A 19,462-nucleotide genomic window follows, 5' to 3' on the forward strand; every position below is an offset into this window, starting at 1 on the left:
ACTGTCTACTGACAATAGATTGTACTCTGTTCTACAGATATGTCTTAGGAACTTGTGCTTCCAAGACTTTGCTCATGTTAGTCGCTATTGCTAGAATGTCCTTTTCCCCTTTTTTGCATACTGAGTCTCCTACCTATTCTCTAAAGTAAAGCTCAAAATATTATTTCTTCCATGATCCCATTATCAATAATAACATTCCCTCTCAGACCTTATGTAGCACTATATTTTTGAATTTCTTTATAGTACTGATCATGTAATAACTATGCTTTTTGCTGTCCAAGTTGGTGTTCTATCTCTCTTTAAGAGGGTAAGCTTTTTGAAGGCAGGCAGTATGTTATATAAATTGTCTCAATACCAAGCACAGCAATCTGCATAGAGCAAGTTCATAATAAATGTTTGTTGCATTGTTTCAGTGTTAATAAATCTTTCTGAAAATTTCTATCTTAACTCAATTTTCTTTTATACCCATACATGGACCTTCTCAAAAAAGTCATGTTACCTGGTTCCATAAAATATTAGTTGTCTTATAGTTTATTTTCTATTCACTTTATGAAAAAAATCACCTTATATTTAAATTTAAAAACCTTGTGATATTTAAATGTATTTTAAGATAAGATATATGGTTACCTTAAAATCAAAAATCCTTTGTGTCTTGGCTGAAGATATAAAATGCATCTAGATGCAATGCAAACATCAGAAAATAGAAAGGAAGATTTCTGCAAATTAATCATATTGATATGAAACTAGCTTTTCATTGGACAAAGGTGAGGTTTGGCACAGATCAGTGATATTACTATGCTTTGTAATTTCTTTTTTTACTCTTTTTCCAGGAGGTTAGAGAAGATTTGAGTGTGAGACTAGGTATTAGAGGCATATCTTACAAAATACTGATGAAAACTGAAGATACCTGTCTTTTCCATTTGCTAACAAATACTTGAAGGTTACTCTTATTGCAGAGAGGGAGGCCAATGGCCAGTTCAAGAATTTTTGATGTAAATATGACTGGAGATTCTGAAACAATATGTGAGTCTTTGACAAGATAGGGCACTAAAGTTAAACAAATAGGTGTACTACGTGCTTAGCAAAGTCAGAAATACTTTTCCACTCAATTATATGTATATTTAAAAAAAATTAAAAATAAAATTCAAAAAATATCTTTTTAAAAGATAAGTTTAAAAATCACTATTTTTTTAGTGGTAGATACTGTCTTGTGCATTTTATGGGTGATTACTAAATTTTCAAAAAAGTTAATACCTCAGTATTTATCTGTTTCTGAGAAAATAGTTATAACTTTTTCTTTTAATTTTTTTTAATTTACAGGAAAATATCTTCATGTATGGAGGCAAAATTGAAACAAATAATGGCAATGTCACAGATGAATTGTGGGTTTTCAACATACATAGTCAGTCATGGAGTACAAAAACCCCCACTGTCCTTGGACACGGTCAGCAGTATGCTGTGGAGGGACACTCAGCACATATTATGGAGCTGGATAGTAGAGATGTTGTCATGATCATAATTTTTGGATACTCGGCAGTATATGGTTATACAAGCAGCATACAGGAATACCATATCTGTGAGTTACTATTAATAATGTATTTAATGATATCCCCTTTCCCATCAATAATTGAGAATACTTTGTCTTTCATAAAATCTTGAAATGAATGCTGAGTGGTCTAAGATTAGGACAAAAAGCTAGGGACTGATAATTTCTTATTAGATATCTTTCTATTAGGCTTTATCATTGAATCCTTTAGTAAATATTCTCATCTCCATTTTGAGAAAAATGCCCCTTGAGAGCAGATTTTTCCCCTTCTTTCATTTTTTTGTTTTAGTTTCCCCAGAGCATAGCATTATACCTGGCATGTAGTAGGTGCTTAATAAATGTGGATTGGTTGATTGATTGTGTTCTCCATAGAAGTTAAAATTTCTAAGAAATGTGAATTAGATTTTAAAATGGTACCAGTAGGTGGTGCTATGTCCTTAGGGTTTTAGAAGAGACAGCCTTTCATGTACATAAGGACTGGAAAATAACCTGAAATCTTTATGGTATATGTAATGATTTCAGAATTCTTGTTTATATAAAGTTTTATTTTTTAACCTTAACCTTACTGATTCATTTGGTAATAGTACATAGGATTTCATAGTCAGAAAGGACCTTCAAGGATTTTTTGTACACCTTGTATTCTATAGGTGCTTCAAAACCATTTCTTTAGCTACACTAACCAGTCTCTTTGAAATAAAGATATAGATATATGACCATGTCTAAATTTTTGTTGCAGTCATCTGTTAGTTTCCATGTCACTTTTATTTCTCATGAAGTTCAGCACCTGACTCATAGTCTTCTCAGGCTAGATCTCGGGAGAAAATAAAATGGCCTATTTTGATTAGTAATGGGTTCTACCTCAATCTTCAAGCATTGATTGTTTAACCAGTTGTATTTGATGCTGTTGGAGGGGTTATTCATTAGTTTTGCTTTGGTTAGGTTCATTTAACATAGCCACTTAGAGTAGGTGATCATGCCACAGATGTCAATACCCCAAATGCTTTGACCTGTGTCAAATCCCCCTCTCTTATTTCTTTATCCTCCAAAAACTCTTAAATTCACTTCTAAACTTTTTCCCTGTCCCTGGCTGGCTTTTCTCCTTTCTGCCACTCTTACTCCAGCCTCCTTTTCCTTAATCTTATAGTAAGCTAGTTCCCAACAGTATAGGTACCTTTGAAGCACTTGTCCTGCCAACCGTAAATGCTGAGTTACCTTTTCATTTTGCCTTCTCTCCTCCTGAGTTGCTGATCATTGCTGGAGAAAGTCATACAACGATTGGGACTGAGTCCACTATGTATTTATGTTATCAAGTCTCAAATGAGTCCTTATTGCAGAACAGAAATCCTCTTCTGATGAATTCACTAACACACTTCCAGAAGTGGCTACTTCAGGCTTTCTAATACTTTCCTTCAAGCCCCTAATTCCACCTTCAAACTCCTCTCTAGTTGCATAGAATTTTGTTTCCTATTTCAGTGACAAACTTGAAGCTATTAAGATGTGACTTCTTTCATCTCCTTTTCTCTGAAACTGATCTTCCTTGTCAAGGCTAAGTTTTATTTTTTGGTAGTATTCAATATGTTTTCCAATACATAGTTGTTGAAATTTATGTTGTGGAATGTTCTGGTTTAGAAAAAAAATGTTGTGAGCTTGACAAATATCAATAAATATGACGATTTCCATATTCAAAGAATAGAAAAATAATTCATATAAAATCATAACTCTCTATGAAATCTATCATTTTTTTCAAAGTACATATAAAATTCAGAATGAGTTTCAAAGCTATTTTATTTGTGTCTCTCTGAACTTTTGTATTAAAATTTTTATCAATGCTATTTTCTTTTTTCTTTATCTTTTTTGACTGTAATTGCTAGCCCCTTATAATTCCCACCCCAAGCACTTCTTTGTATAAAAACCATAGTCAAATATAACCCTTATATAAGCATAGTCAAACAAAATGAATACACACATTGGCAATGCCTGAAAATGAATGTCTAATTCTATATTTCTAGTTTATCCCCTCTTTGTCAAGAGATGGGAAGCAGGATTCACCATTCAAGTTATGGATTTGTAGTTGCTTATTGCATTGTTTGGAATTCTTAAGGCTTTTAAAATTATTTTTCTTTGCATTGTTTTTATTGTATAGATTCTATTCCTGGTTCAGATCACTTTTACTCTGAATCAGTTGATACAAGTCTTCCCAGGTTTCTCTTAAATTATGCCTTTCATAATTTTTTTTGCAATCCTGTAGCATTCTATTATATTGATGTATCATATTTCTTCATCCATTTCCCAACTGATGTACACTGCCATAGTTTTAATTTCTTTGCTATAACAAAATGTTCTGCTACAAATTTTTTTCATATGTGGGTATTTTTTTCTTTGATCTCTTTATTAACTCTTATATTTGTAATCTTTATCCCATTACCTTTCTCTCTTCTAGGAACTTGACACACCCATAATTCCCTTTATCTTTACATGTGTCATCTTTCTACTAAATGATTCCTTCTCCAATGGCTACAGCATGTTTCCTTTGTATAAATATATTTTTTTCAAGGAAAATAAATTCACCTCTGCTTAAAAAATCTTCATTTGGCAATGTCACCCCCTACATATTTAGTCCCATATCTCTTCTCCCTTTTATTGAAATGGTTCTGTCCCCATTGCTTCTATTTCCCTACTACCTTTCTCAGTTTCTTGCATTCAGACTTCTGACCCTACCCCTTGGCTAAAAATTAAACAATATCAATTGACAGCTTCCACATCTAGTAGTGTGTACAACATTCAACATCCAAAACATAAACATTTTGACTAATAAGGAGATACGTTTTATAGTGTTTTCCTCAGGAATAATTTAGGCCATTCTAATAATTTAGAATTCAGCATTGTCTTAGCATTCTTTTTGTTTACATTGTTGTATTTATTAGGTATATCATTCTTATTATGGTTGTACTTATTCTATATCATTTCATATAAGTCTTCCCATGTTTGTATGAATTCTTCATGTGCATAATTTTTTATGAAAAAATAATATTCAATTTAACTTGAACCTTATGTAGTTCACTATTCTACAGCCAAGGAAAGCCCATTTTATTTAAAGATTTTTGCTTCCACAAAAAATACTGCTATAAATATTTTGACGCATATGGGGAATATCTTTCTGCATTTTACCGTTCAATAGTTAGACTGCTGGGGCAAAGACTATAAACAATTTAGCAACTTTTCTCTAACAACTGCAAATTATTTTGCCGAAAGAGCTGGACAGATTCAGAGTTCTATCAATAGTGTAGTGTACCCAAATTTCTGACATCCTACCAACATTGATTATTTGTCTTTTATAATCTTAACATATTTGAAAGGTGTGAAGTCAGAGTTGAAGTAGTTCAAAATTGGAAATTCTTATTTTTAATGCTTTGGAGCAAACTTTCATATGGTTATTGATAATCTGAGATTCTTCTTTTGAAAACTTTATAGCCTTTTGCCACTTATCTTTTGGGCAGTGTCTTACAGAAGTATTTAATAAAATGACTTTTCCCCACTGGACTGCTTTTCTTATTCTCACTGCATTGATTTTATTTTTTTTTGAAATCTTTTCCCTTTTATCATTAATTCTATATCTTGTTTAATTATAGATTTTCCTTCTAGTGGGATACTTCCTACCATTTTCCTCTTTTTTATATGATATTTTATTTTATTTTTAGGTTACCTATCCATATGGAGTTCATTGTGACAAGTCTAGGAAGCTGGTCTAAATTTATTTTTCTGTTGGATTGCTTTTGAATTTTCCTATAATTTCTTTTTATATAGGGAGATATTCCTAGTAGTTTAAGTCCCCAGGCTTCTAAAACACTGGGCTACTGTGCTGGGTTATTTTTGCTTTTTCCTTATTTAGTGTATATTACTGATTGACTTTGAGTAATTTTGATGATTTCTGCTTTATAATATAGTTTTAAATTTGGAACTTCTATGCCTATTCAAATGAGATAACATCTGTAAAGCACTTAACACAGTGTCTGAAACAGTTGATGTTTAATAAATACTTTTTCTCTTCTTTCATTCCCACTTAATTTTTTTCTTTAAATTGTAGAATTCTTATTAATCTGGACAAATCTTGTTATTGTTTTGTCAGGTTCTATAAAGTGTGATCCTGGAGATCTGTCTCTACTTTAATCTATCCTCCATGAAGTTGATGAAAATGATTTTCCTTAGCCACAGACCTATCTGTGTCATTTCCCTACTGAATTGCCCACAGGATTAAATAGGAACTACTTAGATTTTGAAGTCCTTCACAATCTGTTCTCAACCTTTCTTTTAGCATCATTGCACTTTCTTGAACTGTGCAGTCCAGACAAATTGATCTTCTCATTGTTACTCAGAAGAGACATTCCACCTCTGATCTTAAGGCCTTTGTGTGGGCCATCCCCCATCCCTGAAGTACGGTCACTCTTTAGTTCATGTCATAGAATCCTTCTCTTCCTTCAAGATGCACCTAGGGGCATCTAGGTGGCGCAGTGAATAGAGCACTGGCCCTGAATTCATGAGGATCTGAATACAAATCTGCCCTCAGACACTTGACATTTAACTGGCTGTGTGACCTTGGGCAAGTCACTTAACTCCTATTGCTTTGCCTTCCCCCATGCAAAAAAAAAAAAGATGCACCTAAAGCAGCATCTTCTACACAAACTCTTTCCTGACTCTTCCAACTCCCACATATACTGTATAGTGCTCCTTCTTTTTTATCTACCATGTATTTAACTGCTTTGCATTTAGGCATAGTAAACACTTAATCATTGATTGATATTGATAGATATTGATTGATAAATTGGCTCAATTTCAATGGCAAATTTTATATATTTTTTAATATTTATTTTTATATTTTGTTTTAAGCATTTCAGACTTTCTAGTTGGCTATTTTTTCACCTTGTGGGGGGAAGGATAGGAATAAGATGAATTTATTGTCTTTCTCTTTCATTGCTTTTTAAAAATAATTAATCTCTTATATAGTATTATGTGTCTTGGTTCTCTTGCTAATTTTTTCTCATTTCACTACAAAAGGTCCATCTCTTGGGGGATGGATTTATTTGTCTTCCCTTGGGTCCTTTCTCTTCAATTCACAGTAGCTTGGCCTCTGCACTATTAATTATTTCTCTCGCCCATGGCTGTTGTGTTTTCTTTTGTTTAGGCTCTCAAAGTTAGATGGCTATAGCCTCTTTGCGTTCAGAGGTGCAAGAGCCCTCATATTAGATTCCTGCTGTGTGGAAACTTCACGGATAAGAACTGGGTGTAGCTGGTTTATAGCTCTATTTCCCTTAGGTCTTTTGCACCACCAATTTCTTCTCCATACTCTTTACCATACACAGTTGATCTCCCTTTCCATCCTTTGACTGGGCAGAATAAATATTCTGTGCCTGTTATAGGATATGATTGGGGAGAGTGTCAGCTGGAGTTGACCAAGTCAGAATCTTGAGGGACCAGTATAAAATCTACCATTGTCAAGGCTTGAAGCTTGAGCCTTTTTGTTGGTTTATTTTCACTAGCTCTTTGGCTTGCAATCTAGTTGGGTTAGGTATGGCTAGTTTGAGTGGGTACAGTTGGCAGTTAGTTAACAAGCATTTGCTAACTCTTTCTTTTGGGCCAGGTAGTTTGCTGAGTGCTGGGGATATAAAGCAAGACATTCTAATAGGGGAGACGATATTTGAAAAAGTGTACAGAGAAGACATGTGTCATGTAAATTAAAGGTAATCTCAGGGGAAAAGCACTAGATATTTTTGGGAGAGAGGAGTGACTTGGAAAAGACTCCTATAAAAGGTGGTATTTGAGCAGAGTCATGTGGGAAACCAGGGAAACCAGGAGGTAGGAAGGAGGAGGAAGAGCATTCCAGCTATTGGGACAATCATCAATGAAGTCCAGAGTCATGAGATGGAGTGACATATGTGAGGAACTTCATAAAGGACAGTGCCATTGTATTGTAGAATATGTGGATGGAAATATAAACTATAAGAAGATAAGAAATATAGGAAGGGGCCAGGTTATGAATAACTTTAAAAACCAAGCAGAGGACCTTATATTTAAGCCTGGAGGCAATAGGGAACCATTGGAATGAGCAGAGACATGGTAAGACTTTTTGTTTGGATGGATTGAAGTGTTAAGAGACTTGAAGCAGTGAAACCAGTCAAAATGTTATTACAATAGTCAAGGTATGAGATGATGAGTTTCTGTATTACAGTGGTGAGTATATAAGTAGCAAGCAGGAAAAATATATGAAAGATGTCGTAGGGGCAACCAGGTGGTGCAGTAAGAGCACCGGCCCTGACGTCGGGAGACCCGGGATCAGTTCCAGCCTCAGATACTTGGTACCCGCACAAAATAATTGGCCATGTAACCTTGAGCAAGTTACTTAACCCTAATTGCTTAAAAAAAGATGTAGTAGAAGTAGAAACAAAGATTTGGCAACAGATTGAATAGAGTGATAAAGAATGAAGTGTGTAGGATGACACCAAGTTTGTGAGCTTGGGTGACTGGGAAACTGATGGTGCTGTCGACAATAATAGGTGAGCTCAGAGGAAGAGATGGTTTAATTGGAAGGATAGAGTTCTTTTTTGGATAGGTAGAGTTTTAGATGTTTATAGGATGTTGAGTTCGAGATATCTGACAATTATTGATGAGAGCCTTGAGCTCAGGAGAAAAATAATGACTAGATACATAGCTATCTTCATTGAGATGATTATTGAACTTATGGGAACTGATGAGATCACCCAATAAGATAGTGTAGAGAGAGAAGGGAGCCAAGGACAGACTCTTTGGGAACACCTCCAGTTTGTGGGCATACTCATTGTGAAAATCCAGAAAAGGGCACTAAAATATGATCATACAGATAGGAGAGGGAGGATAAGAGGATATCAAAAGCCATGGAAAAGTCAAGAAGGATTTATTTTCCCTTGCTTTGTTCTTTGAGAAGGCTGTACCTTACATTTAGGTGTTTTGTTTTTTCTTATTACTGAAGTTTTCTTGTTATTTTAATGTTGCAGGATGAATAAATTATGTCAGAAGCACTTCTGCCATGTTTCTTACCTTGTGACTCTTGGTTAAATTTAATCTTATTAGAATCAGCTTATAACTTTACTCTGTTGAAGTTATTTTACATCCCAAATCACTTAATATTTCTGGCTTTAGTTTCCTCTTCTGTAAAAGGCTGGTGTTGAGCTAGATGACCTTTGAGACCACTTCTAGCTCTAAATTCCGTGCTCTATCAACCTATGATTTATCACCTAGTAAGTTGACTCTTTCCTTTAACTTTGTGTCATATGTAAATTTGGTAAAAATTTCATTTATCTATTCATTAACGTAATTGATGAAAATGTTGTCTAGAACAAGGTCAAGCAGAGAGTCATTTAGTAGTCCATTAAACAGCTTTCTCTGACAATTTTGATTCATTAATCACTTCTTTTATGGTCTGGATATTAATAGGATAAGAGTTTTAGAACTGGAAAGGACCTTAAAGGCTATCTAATCCAAGTCCCCACATTTTAATTATTTATTTGGTTTTTTTTTGGAGGGGGAAAGCAGGGCAATTGGGGTTAAGTGACTTGCCCAGGGTCACATGGCTAGTAAGTGTTAAGTGTCTGAGGCTGGATTTGAACTCAGGTCCTCCTGTCTCCAGGGTCATTGCCCTATATTCACTGTACCACCTAGCCACCCCTGCCCCCACATTTTAGAGGTAAGCAACTGAGGCATGGGAAGTTAAATGATTTGAACAGGGTCATATGGCCTTGAATCCAAGACTAACACCCTATTTACCGTGCCAGGCTGCTTCACACACAATTATTGAATCTTCAGTTACTGAATCTAACTGCCATCCTATTATCAATTTTTATCTTTATGTATTACCCACAAAGATATCCTTAGAGACTTTATCACATGTCTTTCTAAAAGTCAGATATTACTATATCTATCATTTTTCTGATCTGCTAGTGTAGTAATACTCTAAACAAGAAATAGGTACTTTAATTAGGAATTTTTCCTAACTAACCTATTTTTGATGAACATATGGTTTAAAATTAGTGATTGTTATTTCCTATTTTATGGGACAATTTATTTTTAAAATTGTCAAGATTTTATCACATATATCAATATCATATCGTATGTCATATCATATACTATATCATATAAATACCTAACATGTACTATTCAATCACCTTGGTATACTGTGGAATCACAGTTTGACTAAAGAGTTATAACCCTTGTTTTCTTTTTTATTTAAATGAAATTAAAATGTTAAACATTATTTTTTTTTAAATTTTGAGTTCCAAATTCTCTCTTTCCTTCTAGTTATTTCCTCAACTATTGTGAAAGTAAGCAATATGGTACCTGTTATACATGTGATATCATGCAAAACATATTAGCTGTGCTACAGAAAAATAAAGCAAAACAAAACAAACACTTGTTTTCAAATAAAGTGTATATTGAGAAGTATGCATGCTACTGAAACTATTTATATGGTTTTCAATTTAGATATGGGTAATTCATTCTTCCCTCCCACATCTAGGTGGTGCAAGGAATAGTGCTGTGGTCCCAGAGTCAGGAAGCTCTGATTTAAAATCTGGCTTTAGAAACTTATGAGTTGTGTGACTGTGGGCAAATCTCTTAGTCTCAGTTTGCATCTATTTTCTCAGTTATAAAGTAAGGATAACAAAAATGCCTTCCATGCAGGATTTTTGTGAGGATCCAATGAAATAAAATTGTGAAGTGCTTGCCATAATGCCTGGCCTGTAGTAAGTGGTATATAAATACTGTTCCCTTTTCTTCCTCTTCCTTTTCCTACTTTAAGAAAATCTAGTAATTAAATACTAGTTAAGTAGTGATGATGATTATAGGATAATGATGGATTTTTTTTAGTGTAGCTTCAAACACATAATGTAATCTTATTAAACATGAATGTTGAAAGACATAATTCTCATTAGATATTTGTTATGTTATGTTTTATGTTATGGTAACAAATATGTATGTATTGGAATCATGACTTTATTCAAAATATAAGCACATCTATTATATAGTAAGACTTTTAAATGGGATTTTCCTTTTTTTCCTATAAAAGTTATTAGACTTCTGTTTGACCTATACAGTTTCTTTGAGTCTACCTACCTGTAGTGATGTTACTCTTCCATTTTTGCTGCTTGTACTACTTCCTGTAGTTCCAAATATCACTAGGCAAAGAGGAAATAGGATGATGAATCTAAATCATTTTGTCTGACCTATATATTTTTCAGATGAGAGAGCTGAGGCTCAGGAAGTTTCAGTAATTTGCCCCACATCACACAAGGAGTAGAGCCAAGATTCATATTCATGTCTTCTGACTCCAAGTTTAGGACTCTTTTCTACTGCATTGTCTTATCTCCTTGGGTAATTTCCCAGAAAAAGTGTGAAAATGGATGTAGGAGAAAAAGGGGAATTAGATAGTAAATTTCTTTGAGGTTTGCTTCTTAGATTTTATGAGAGTTGCTTTTTAGGTTCAAAACATGTACATACCTGTTGTTCCAACAAATATATTTTAAAGTTCTTACTTTTGAGAGTATCTTTTTTTTTCACGAAATATATTTTTATTTTTAAAATTTTATTTTATTAAATTTGTTTATCTACTTTTAGTTTACAACATTCAGTTCTACAATCCCTTGAGTTCCAAATTTTCTCCCTGCCTTGATCCCCCTCCCCCATGGCAGCATGCAATCCAGTATAGGCTCCACAAATACCTTTCCATGGAGCATTAGTCTAGTTGTAAAGAAGAATTATAACCAATGAAGTGAACAACAAGAAAGAAGGAGCAAAAGAAAACACAAAGGAAACAGCAAGTAATTTGCTTCAGTCTGCATTCGAGAGTATCTTTAGGGTGAAATAAAGAATGTTTACCACTAATGTGAATTTCTTTAGTGTAGGAAAAACAGATATTTACTACCACTCCCTCCAAGAGGTAATATAGCCAAGTAAATGGAGAGCTTGTCTGAGAATCATGAAAAACTGGGTTTAGATACTGACTGTCACGTATTGAACGTGTTTGGGTAAGTCATTTAACCTGCTAATGTTGTGGTCAACTCTAAAATTTTCAACTGCAGAACAAGTACTAACTTTCATTAGTAAAAGACATTTTCTCATTGAGAGTTTCCTATTCAATGGTATATTGGTGAAATAGGATGGTATTTTACATATGCATGTAAGGGACGTGCTTATGTTAGGCATCTTATTCTTATCTCATTCATGGAAGTCTCTATAAACTTTAAAAAATGATCTCATGGGGAAAGTATGAGGCATCATAACAAACACCCAAGAAGAAACCAGTGGTGTAAGAAGGTCTTTGGAGACAGTGTAAGAAAAAAGAATGAACCATCCTGAACCTTATGTTTAGAGCTCTGGTGACTGGAGGCCAATATACTCTGCTGCTTAAGATTGAAAGAAAGGTTATTAAAGAGAGATTCTTTTGCAGATGTTATCCTTTAGCACCCTAAAATAAATCTATCAACTTAAATTGTGTCCTCCTCAAAGTTTGGAATGCCTGAGAATTATATGGAACTGTGACCAAATGGTTACTTTATGGGGGAGGAGGGATGGGGATGGCAATATTCACCCCTGGGTAACATATTAGCTATCTGATTCTCTTCCTTTGTTATTTACTTCACACTGCCCCCATCCCATCTATCATTTCTAGAACTGAATATAAACTTTATTTTTTTGCATTTTGAAATTCTCACAACTTGCTGTTCTTCAAATGTGGCACACAAATTCCTGTCTCCATGCCTTTGCAATGATTGTCTCCCTTGGGGGAGCTAGGTGGCGCAATGAATAGAGCACTAACCCTGAAGTTAGGGTTAGTTCAAATTTGACCTCAGACACTTGACACTTAACTAGCTGTGTGACCTTGGGCAAATCACTTAACTCCAATTGCCTTGCTTTCCCCCTCAAAAAAAAAAAATGATTGTCTCCTATTCAATGAATGAACTTATACTTCACCTTGACCTCTTGGAATCCCTGGTTGGTTTCCAAGATTCTAGGGCCACCTTCTGCTGATATTCCTCAAAAACTGCTAGTACCGTGTATCTCTTTGGTACATATGACTCACAAGCTCCCATCTAGTGTTCTCTCCCCCACCATCACTTAACCAGACATTATTTTTACAGCATCCATTGACCAGTACCATCAGGTAGCTTTACAAAGGTATATTTATTGAGAAAGTATAGCGAGGACTAAAGTACAAAATCCCCATTAACCTGGAAGTAAACTCTCCTTCTATATACCAAATCTATACCAGGAGAGAGCAGATTCAAAGAGATTGCTATAAAGTATACCTTCTACCCCTGTTTGGGGGTGGTTTCTTTTTGGCCCTGTGAGTCGTTTTTTTCTTTCAAGAAATCTCTGCCAAATTTACTTCTTGGTGTGATGTTGACAGTGATGAGTTGCTTAAACAAGTTGCTCCTCAAAACTGGCTCCTTACCAGATCTAGCTGCTGAGGCTACCAGAAGATTCTGATACATTACTCTATTTCTGATGGTTCTGTGATCTTTCAAAGCTCATGATGTTGAAACCTCATAGTTCTGTTTCCTAAAACTTATTTACTTAGGATCAAGAAGGAATGAGTACAGAAAACAAAAGACACAGAAGCACCAAGTGTTCAGTGAAACATGGCAACTGGATAAGGAGTGAGCCCAATACGCCAATCTCACCCTGCCCCCCAGAGGCTCACAGTAATTCTTCCTTCTTGAAAGCCACCTTCACTAGAACCTTTGGTATGCCCATTCGATTCCTGTTCAGTAGCCAACCAGAAACAAGTAGAAGATACCTGTGCATGTTTTAACATAGGGAGAAGGTCCCCTCCATTACAAATGCCTGGAAACAGGCTCAATGAGCTTCTATCGATATCAGAAAGGACGTGTTGTACATGATCTAAGAACTGGGCCCTCTTTGGCCAGACCCCTCCTCCTCATATGTATATGTGTTTATAAGTAGGTTTGTATATGTGCATCGGTATATATACACACTCAAACACACATCCCTTTATATGCCTATATATAGTTATATATGTTAGCACATACATAGATGTTTACCTGCACATTTTATTTCCCTCATTAGAATGTAAGCTCTCTCTCTCTCTCTTTTTTTTTGCCTTTTTGGTGGTCAGTTGGGGTTAAGTGACTTGCCCAAGGCCACATGGCTAGTTTTTGTGTTAAGTGTCTGAGGCCGGATTTGAACTCAGGTCCTCCTGACTCCAGGGCCGGTGTTCTATTCACTGCACCAAGCCACCCCTAAATGCAAGCTCTTCTTGAGGAATATTTTGTCTTGGTCTTTGTATCCCAGTGCCTGGCACAATTCCTGGCATACAAATACTTAATAAATGCCATTGATAGATTGGTTACTTTGTTTCTCATCTTGATTTCACTTTTCATTGACTTTATGTGTCTTTAGTGAGTTTATCAATAATGTAAATATCAGGTACTGACTGAGTTGTGAATTGTGGATTTGAATAATTACTACTCAAAATACCTCCTTAATCTGCTTAAGTATTGGTCCTAGATTTATGGGTGCATGGTGGGAGGGAACGTGTGTATAGGGCATACATATAATGATATAGCTATAATAATTGTAATAACATTTGACAGGACAGAGAAAAATCTCATATTTTTTACTTTGCTGTGTTACATAATTAAAAGAGGGGAAAATATTACAGAAGGAATAGTGAACAACTCACAGAAGATAAAAGGTTGGATGAATTTAAAGGTAATATAATTATAAATAAATAGTATGCTTCATTTGTATAGTCAGTTGTTATCCTCTGATAAAATTGATAACATATCTTGATTCTTTTAAAAAACACATAATTTCATCACCATTATAGGAATTCCACCATAATTTCTATGTGACATAAAAATTTAAACTTGTACGTTATTACTTAACATGAAAAAATATTGGACAAAATTGCAAAGCATGTTTTCCCAAGACTTAGTTGTTAGGACTAGCAGCCAATTTTTGGAATTAGATCAGAAAATATTCTTGAATAAAAGCAATACTTTTAGATCCTGATGCAGATAGGCCACTAATAGAAAAGAAAACTCTGGAAATATTAAGTATCTATGTTTGTGCACAAAACAGGATTTAAAAAGAGTATCTGGAGGAAATCAAATCAATGTTTTGTGATTGTTTAATAATAATTTTCCCCCAAATAACCAGTGTTCTGACTGAATTCATCCTTTATTCCTCACTGACCCTATCTGCTACTTCCTTAGAGGGAGAAAAGAGACTATTTGGATGTGAGGCAACTTACAGATGAGGCTCTTGCAAAGTCAGTGAAATCAATTGGAAGCTCAAAATGGAATTGTTCTTTGTCTCTTTAGATAGAAAAAATAATTAATTCCACAGCTGATTCCCATATATAGGACAGCAAATAATACTTTCTTCTCCTTCCCCCCACTGCTAATGCTCATGCTTTGGGAATGATTTCATCTTGCCTTTAGGTGATGCCTCCACCTCACTGGTAATCAGATTTTTGCTATGGGAATTTCCTACCAGCTTGCTGTAGAGCCCTGGGAGATTAGAGTAGCCCTAGCAGCTGTCCAGAAAAATAGTGGCGTCCATACAAAGAGGAGTCCTGGGTGTGACTGGAGAAGGTATAATGTCCCTTGATATGATAGATGATCAGATAGATGGTGATTAAACTCTTCCTTTCAAGGACCTTTGGGTATGGCTTTAAAACAAAGGGTAGGCAAGAAGGTGATTGATGGTCAACTTTGGGGGGGTGTTAGTGAAATTTTATTGGGACATCTGGAACTAATGCAGCAATGATTCTTTTGACTCACCATAATTGTGGATATCTCTGAAAAGTTCTGTTTCATCAGGTTAGATTCCTATACCTCTTGTTGATTTTTTTCCATTCCATCTGGTAGTTCAGAGCTAACCAGATCTTTGAGGGATTTTTTGAATTATTGTCCCTAGGATGAGGACTATGTTTCCCTGAGGTTTGGACTGTTTTAGTTTCAAGACTGTCGATTGGGGAAACCAAATGCCATGTTCCCAACTCACTGTGGCCTGGCAAAAACCAGCATTCAGATTATCTTAACTGGGTCCCTCAATGGTTTATAATAATATCTCATTTTCTATTGATAGAATTGGGGTAATTTCACTGAAGGGAGGAATGTTTGCTGAGGTGGAGGTAGGTGAAAGATATTCCTCCATTTGGCTTTTATTTATGATGATAACTAGAATTTATATAGCACATTAAAGTTTATAAAATCTTTTACAACTATTACCTCACAATTTTATTAAAGAGAAAGCTGAAACAATCTGGGGATAAGTGACTTTCCAGGATCACATGACTAGTAAATGTCTGAGGCGAAATTTGAACTCAGGTCTTCCTGATTCAGGCCCAGCTTTCTATTCACTGTGCCACATGGTTTCCTTTTTCTTATACTTTTTTTTATTGCTTTTTTGAGGGGGGGAAGGCAGGTCAATTGGTGTTAAGTAATGTGCCCAAGCTCACACAGCTAGTAAGTATTAAGTGTCTGTAATGGTAATAGAAATTTGAAGATCTTCTCTGCCCCTTAATAAGCCTAAATTGAACTTGAGGACCTTTCCTGATTTGAAAATATACTTTGCCCCCTAATAGACTGCATGGCTCACCTGGAGCCTGTGGTGGGAGACTTGTTTTTCAGAAAGGCACAACTTTTGTTACTTTGTAGTCAAGTGGGTAAAGAGGGTTGTGATGTTCTCTGACTCAGGAGAAGGCTATATATACCTCTGATGCGAGGTTTTACTTTGGGGCTCACTTTGGGAAGAGTTGTGTGATTTGACCACATGAGACTCTGGGCAGCTGTTGAGCCCCCTGGCTTTGAAAACCCAGGTATTGGTGCTTCTCTCTCTGTTGACTAACTAGGTATGGATGTAATGGTTAGACATCTAGAAGCCCTGTCTGCTGAATTGTGTTATATTCTCTTATAACTTCTGTTTGTATTTATTCTCTGAAGTTCAGGGTGCTGACTTTTCCCCCTGAACTAGGTAAATGACATATGTTTGATTTATTAAAGTAAGATTGTTAACCCTTTTTGAGTTCCTTTCCTTTAGAAAAGCAGATCAAAGGACCTGTGCTAGCAGCCATCCTGGGTATGTTAGGGTGCTTGCTGCTACAGTGTCTGAAGCTGCATTTGAGCTCAGGTCCTCCTGACTCCAGGGCCAGTGCTCTATTCGCTGTGCCACCTAGCCATCCCAACGTGGTTTCCCTTTTTTGTGGTTACTGATCAGAAATTGTATATTGTAGATGTAGGGCCTTGTCTATAAAGTTTTGGTGGTTTTTTATATTTTATCACATATATACTAAATAGCATAGCTAGGATTCAAACTCAGATCCTCAGCTTCCAAACCTAATGGTCTTTCCATGCATATAATTATATTAGTGCCAAATGTATCATATCATCATAGAATTTTAGCTAAAGAAGTGATTTTTAGAGGTAATTTATTCCAGCTCCCTAATTTTACAGATGGCCAAAGGACTGGATAAGTTAATTTCTTTGTATGAGATGACATGGCATGTGATTTGCAGAATTGCAATCTGAGCCATCCTGCTTCTTTTCTTCCAGATCCTTACCCTTTCCCTGCACCACAGTGCCTTTCTCATCTGAAACAACTAAACACTTGAGGTTTTTCAAATATGTTATTCTGTTGCCATAAAGTCTGTTATATTTTCTGTTGACAAGCCTAATACCAAGAGGAAAATAACAACTTAGTACAAAGTTGAGTTAGACAAAAAAATTTCCTATTACACATTCTTTCTGATTGAAAATGTCAGGGGTTCTTTATCAAGTTGCCAAATTTCTTACAATAAAACTGAACATTTATAAATAGAAATTTTCCAAATTACATTTCTTGTTGATAATTTGTGCTAATGAACATACCATATATCATAAAATGAGATAATATATGTAAAGTGCTTTGCAAACATTAAAGTGCCATATAAATGTGAGCTATTATTATCATATCTTTTCTAGCATTGCAAATTAAATATTTAAAAATAAATGAGGAAGGCAAGTGAATAATTCTATAAATGGACATAATATTTAGATAATTTTCTACAGTGAAAAATCTGCCTCTAAACCAACAATAGGGCCTGATTTTTTGGTTCTCACACATTCTTTAACAATAAACATTTAACATTCTGAATTGTGAATTTCAAAATAGTCAGAAGTCAGACTGAATAAATAAGTCACTTTCTTAGTAGTGAAGAATCAAAAAAGGAATAATAAATGTTGTGTTAGAATCCTATAAAGCCAGGCTTGTTAATTTTATTGTAAAGGGAAAAAATTCTTTTTTCACTTACTTTAAATGAACTATTTCTATACTGATTAGATTGTTTATTACTTGTAACATATTTGAAATTTATCACATGCATATCTTTAGTATGTTGATTTTGCCTTGAAAGTATTAGTAGTTTTAACTATTTTGTAAGAAAATTTGACAAATTTATTAAATATATTATTTATGTGTATATATCTATAGATTCACATACACAGATTATACACAATATTATATTACATACATGTATAGCATATGTATATGCATACATATAAGTATATGTATATAATATGTATGCAGATACACACATATAGATATACATATATGTTCTGAAGAAAACCATTTTTGGTCATGACATTTTAAATGCAATGACATATCTTAGTTTTCACTTAAGAATCTGAGGTCTATTGGAGTCATGACTATATGGTTACTTTGTTATAGTTTGACTTATTTTAAAAGATCACTGAATTCTGTTTTCTTATAGAAATAATTTTCAAAACATTAAATTCAAAATAGGCTTATTCTGTTTATTTAAAAATGTTCTTTTACACTACAGTTTGTACTTTAATACTGGAACATAAATAAATAATTTATACTGCTTTTTAAATGCAACTTGAAAAGTTATTAAAGAAAAGCTAGATTCAGAAATTAGAAAAAAATCTTGAGGTTAGTATAGTGATGCTATGGGTGAAAGGACCTTGGTTTTATTAATCATTGCTTCAGTGCAACTTGAAAATTCACTTTAGTGCACTCTCCAGGAGAGTGATCTGGTACCTTTATTTATCTTATATTGTTTCACATTTCTGTCATTAATTTGGATAAAGGAATATTTATAGGATAAAGGAACAGCTTTATTAGATTTGTAAATGACACAAATCTGGAAAGCGTAGTTAATATATTAGATGATAGAATTAAAATCGAAGGAGATCTTGACTGTTGAAAATGTTGGGTTGAATGTAATAACATGAAATTTAATGGTGTTAAATGTGTAACATGAGTTAAAAAAACTATTGCCCAGTTACATGACATAATGGTGTAGCTAGATAGTATCTTGTCTGAGAAGGGTATGCGGATTTTGTTTAATTCCGGCATCACATTTTAGGGAGGATCTTGACAACTTGTAGAGAATATAAAAGAGGATAACCAAAGTTATGAAGAGAATTAAGATCATGCCATATGTATTGATTAAAGGTCCTGAAGGGGTTTGGAAAGGAGAAGATAGAATTGAGGAAGAACATGATGTTTTTTTCAAATATTTGAAGGATTGTTGTGTGGAAGGACAATTACATTTGCTGTGCTTGACCCCATACAGCAGATTTAGGAGCAAGGGGTGGAAGATGCAGAGAGACAGGTTTCAGTTTGATATAAGGAAAGATTACCTAGTAATTAGAACTATTTGAAAAGGTATCCTGAAGAAAGAGGGAGTTCTTCCTTATTGGAGGCCAGGAGGCAAAGAGTAGATAACTACTTGTTGGTGTTGTTACAGAAAGAATTTTTAACTTGGACTAGATAGATGGTCTGTAAGGTCCCTTCAAATCTGAGATCCTGTGAAATCCTTATATATTGTGTTTAATTGAATGCTAGAGATTACATCATTTA

The 19,462-nt window shown here is 34.6% G+C and overlaps 1 protein-coding gene across 2 annotated transcripts in view; it reads left to right on the forward strand.

The window, feature by feature from the left end:
- The window catches only part of ATRNL1 (attractin like 1), a 1,293,617-nt gene that overhangs the window by 131,874 nt on the left and 1,142,281 nt on the right, over nucleotides 1-19,462 (forward strand). For both annotated transcript variants that reach the window (XM_069099032.1, XM_069099033.1), the window contains exon 8: nucleotides 1,321-1,576. In XM_069099032.1, coding sequence (XP_068955133.1) covers nucleotides 1,321-1,576 — 256 coding nt within the window. The remainder of the gene's footprint in view (nucleotides 1-1,320; nucleotides 1,577-19,462) is intronic.

Source organism: Petaurus breviceps, unplaced genomic scaffold (assembly GCF_028583685.1).
Source record: "Petaurus breviceps papuanus isolate PSGF00001 unplaced genomic scaffold, PetGlider_PUasm1.0 37, whole genome shotgun sequence".
NCBI classification, from domain to species: Eukaryota; Metazoa; Chordata; class Mammalia; order Diprotodontia; family Petauridae; genus Petaurus; species Petaurus breviceps.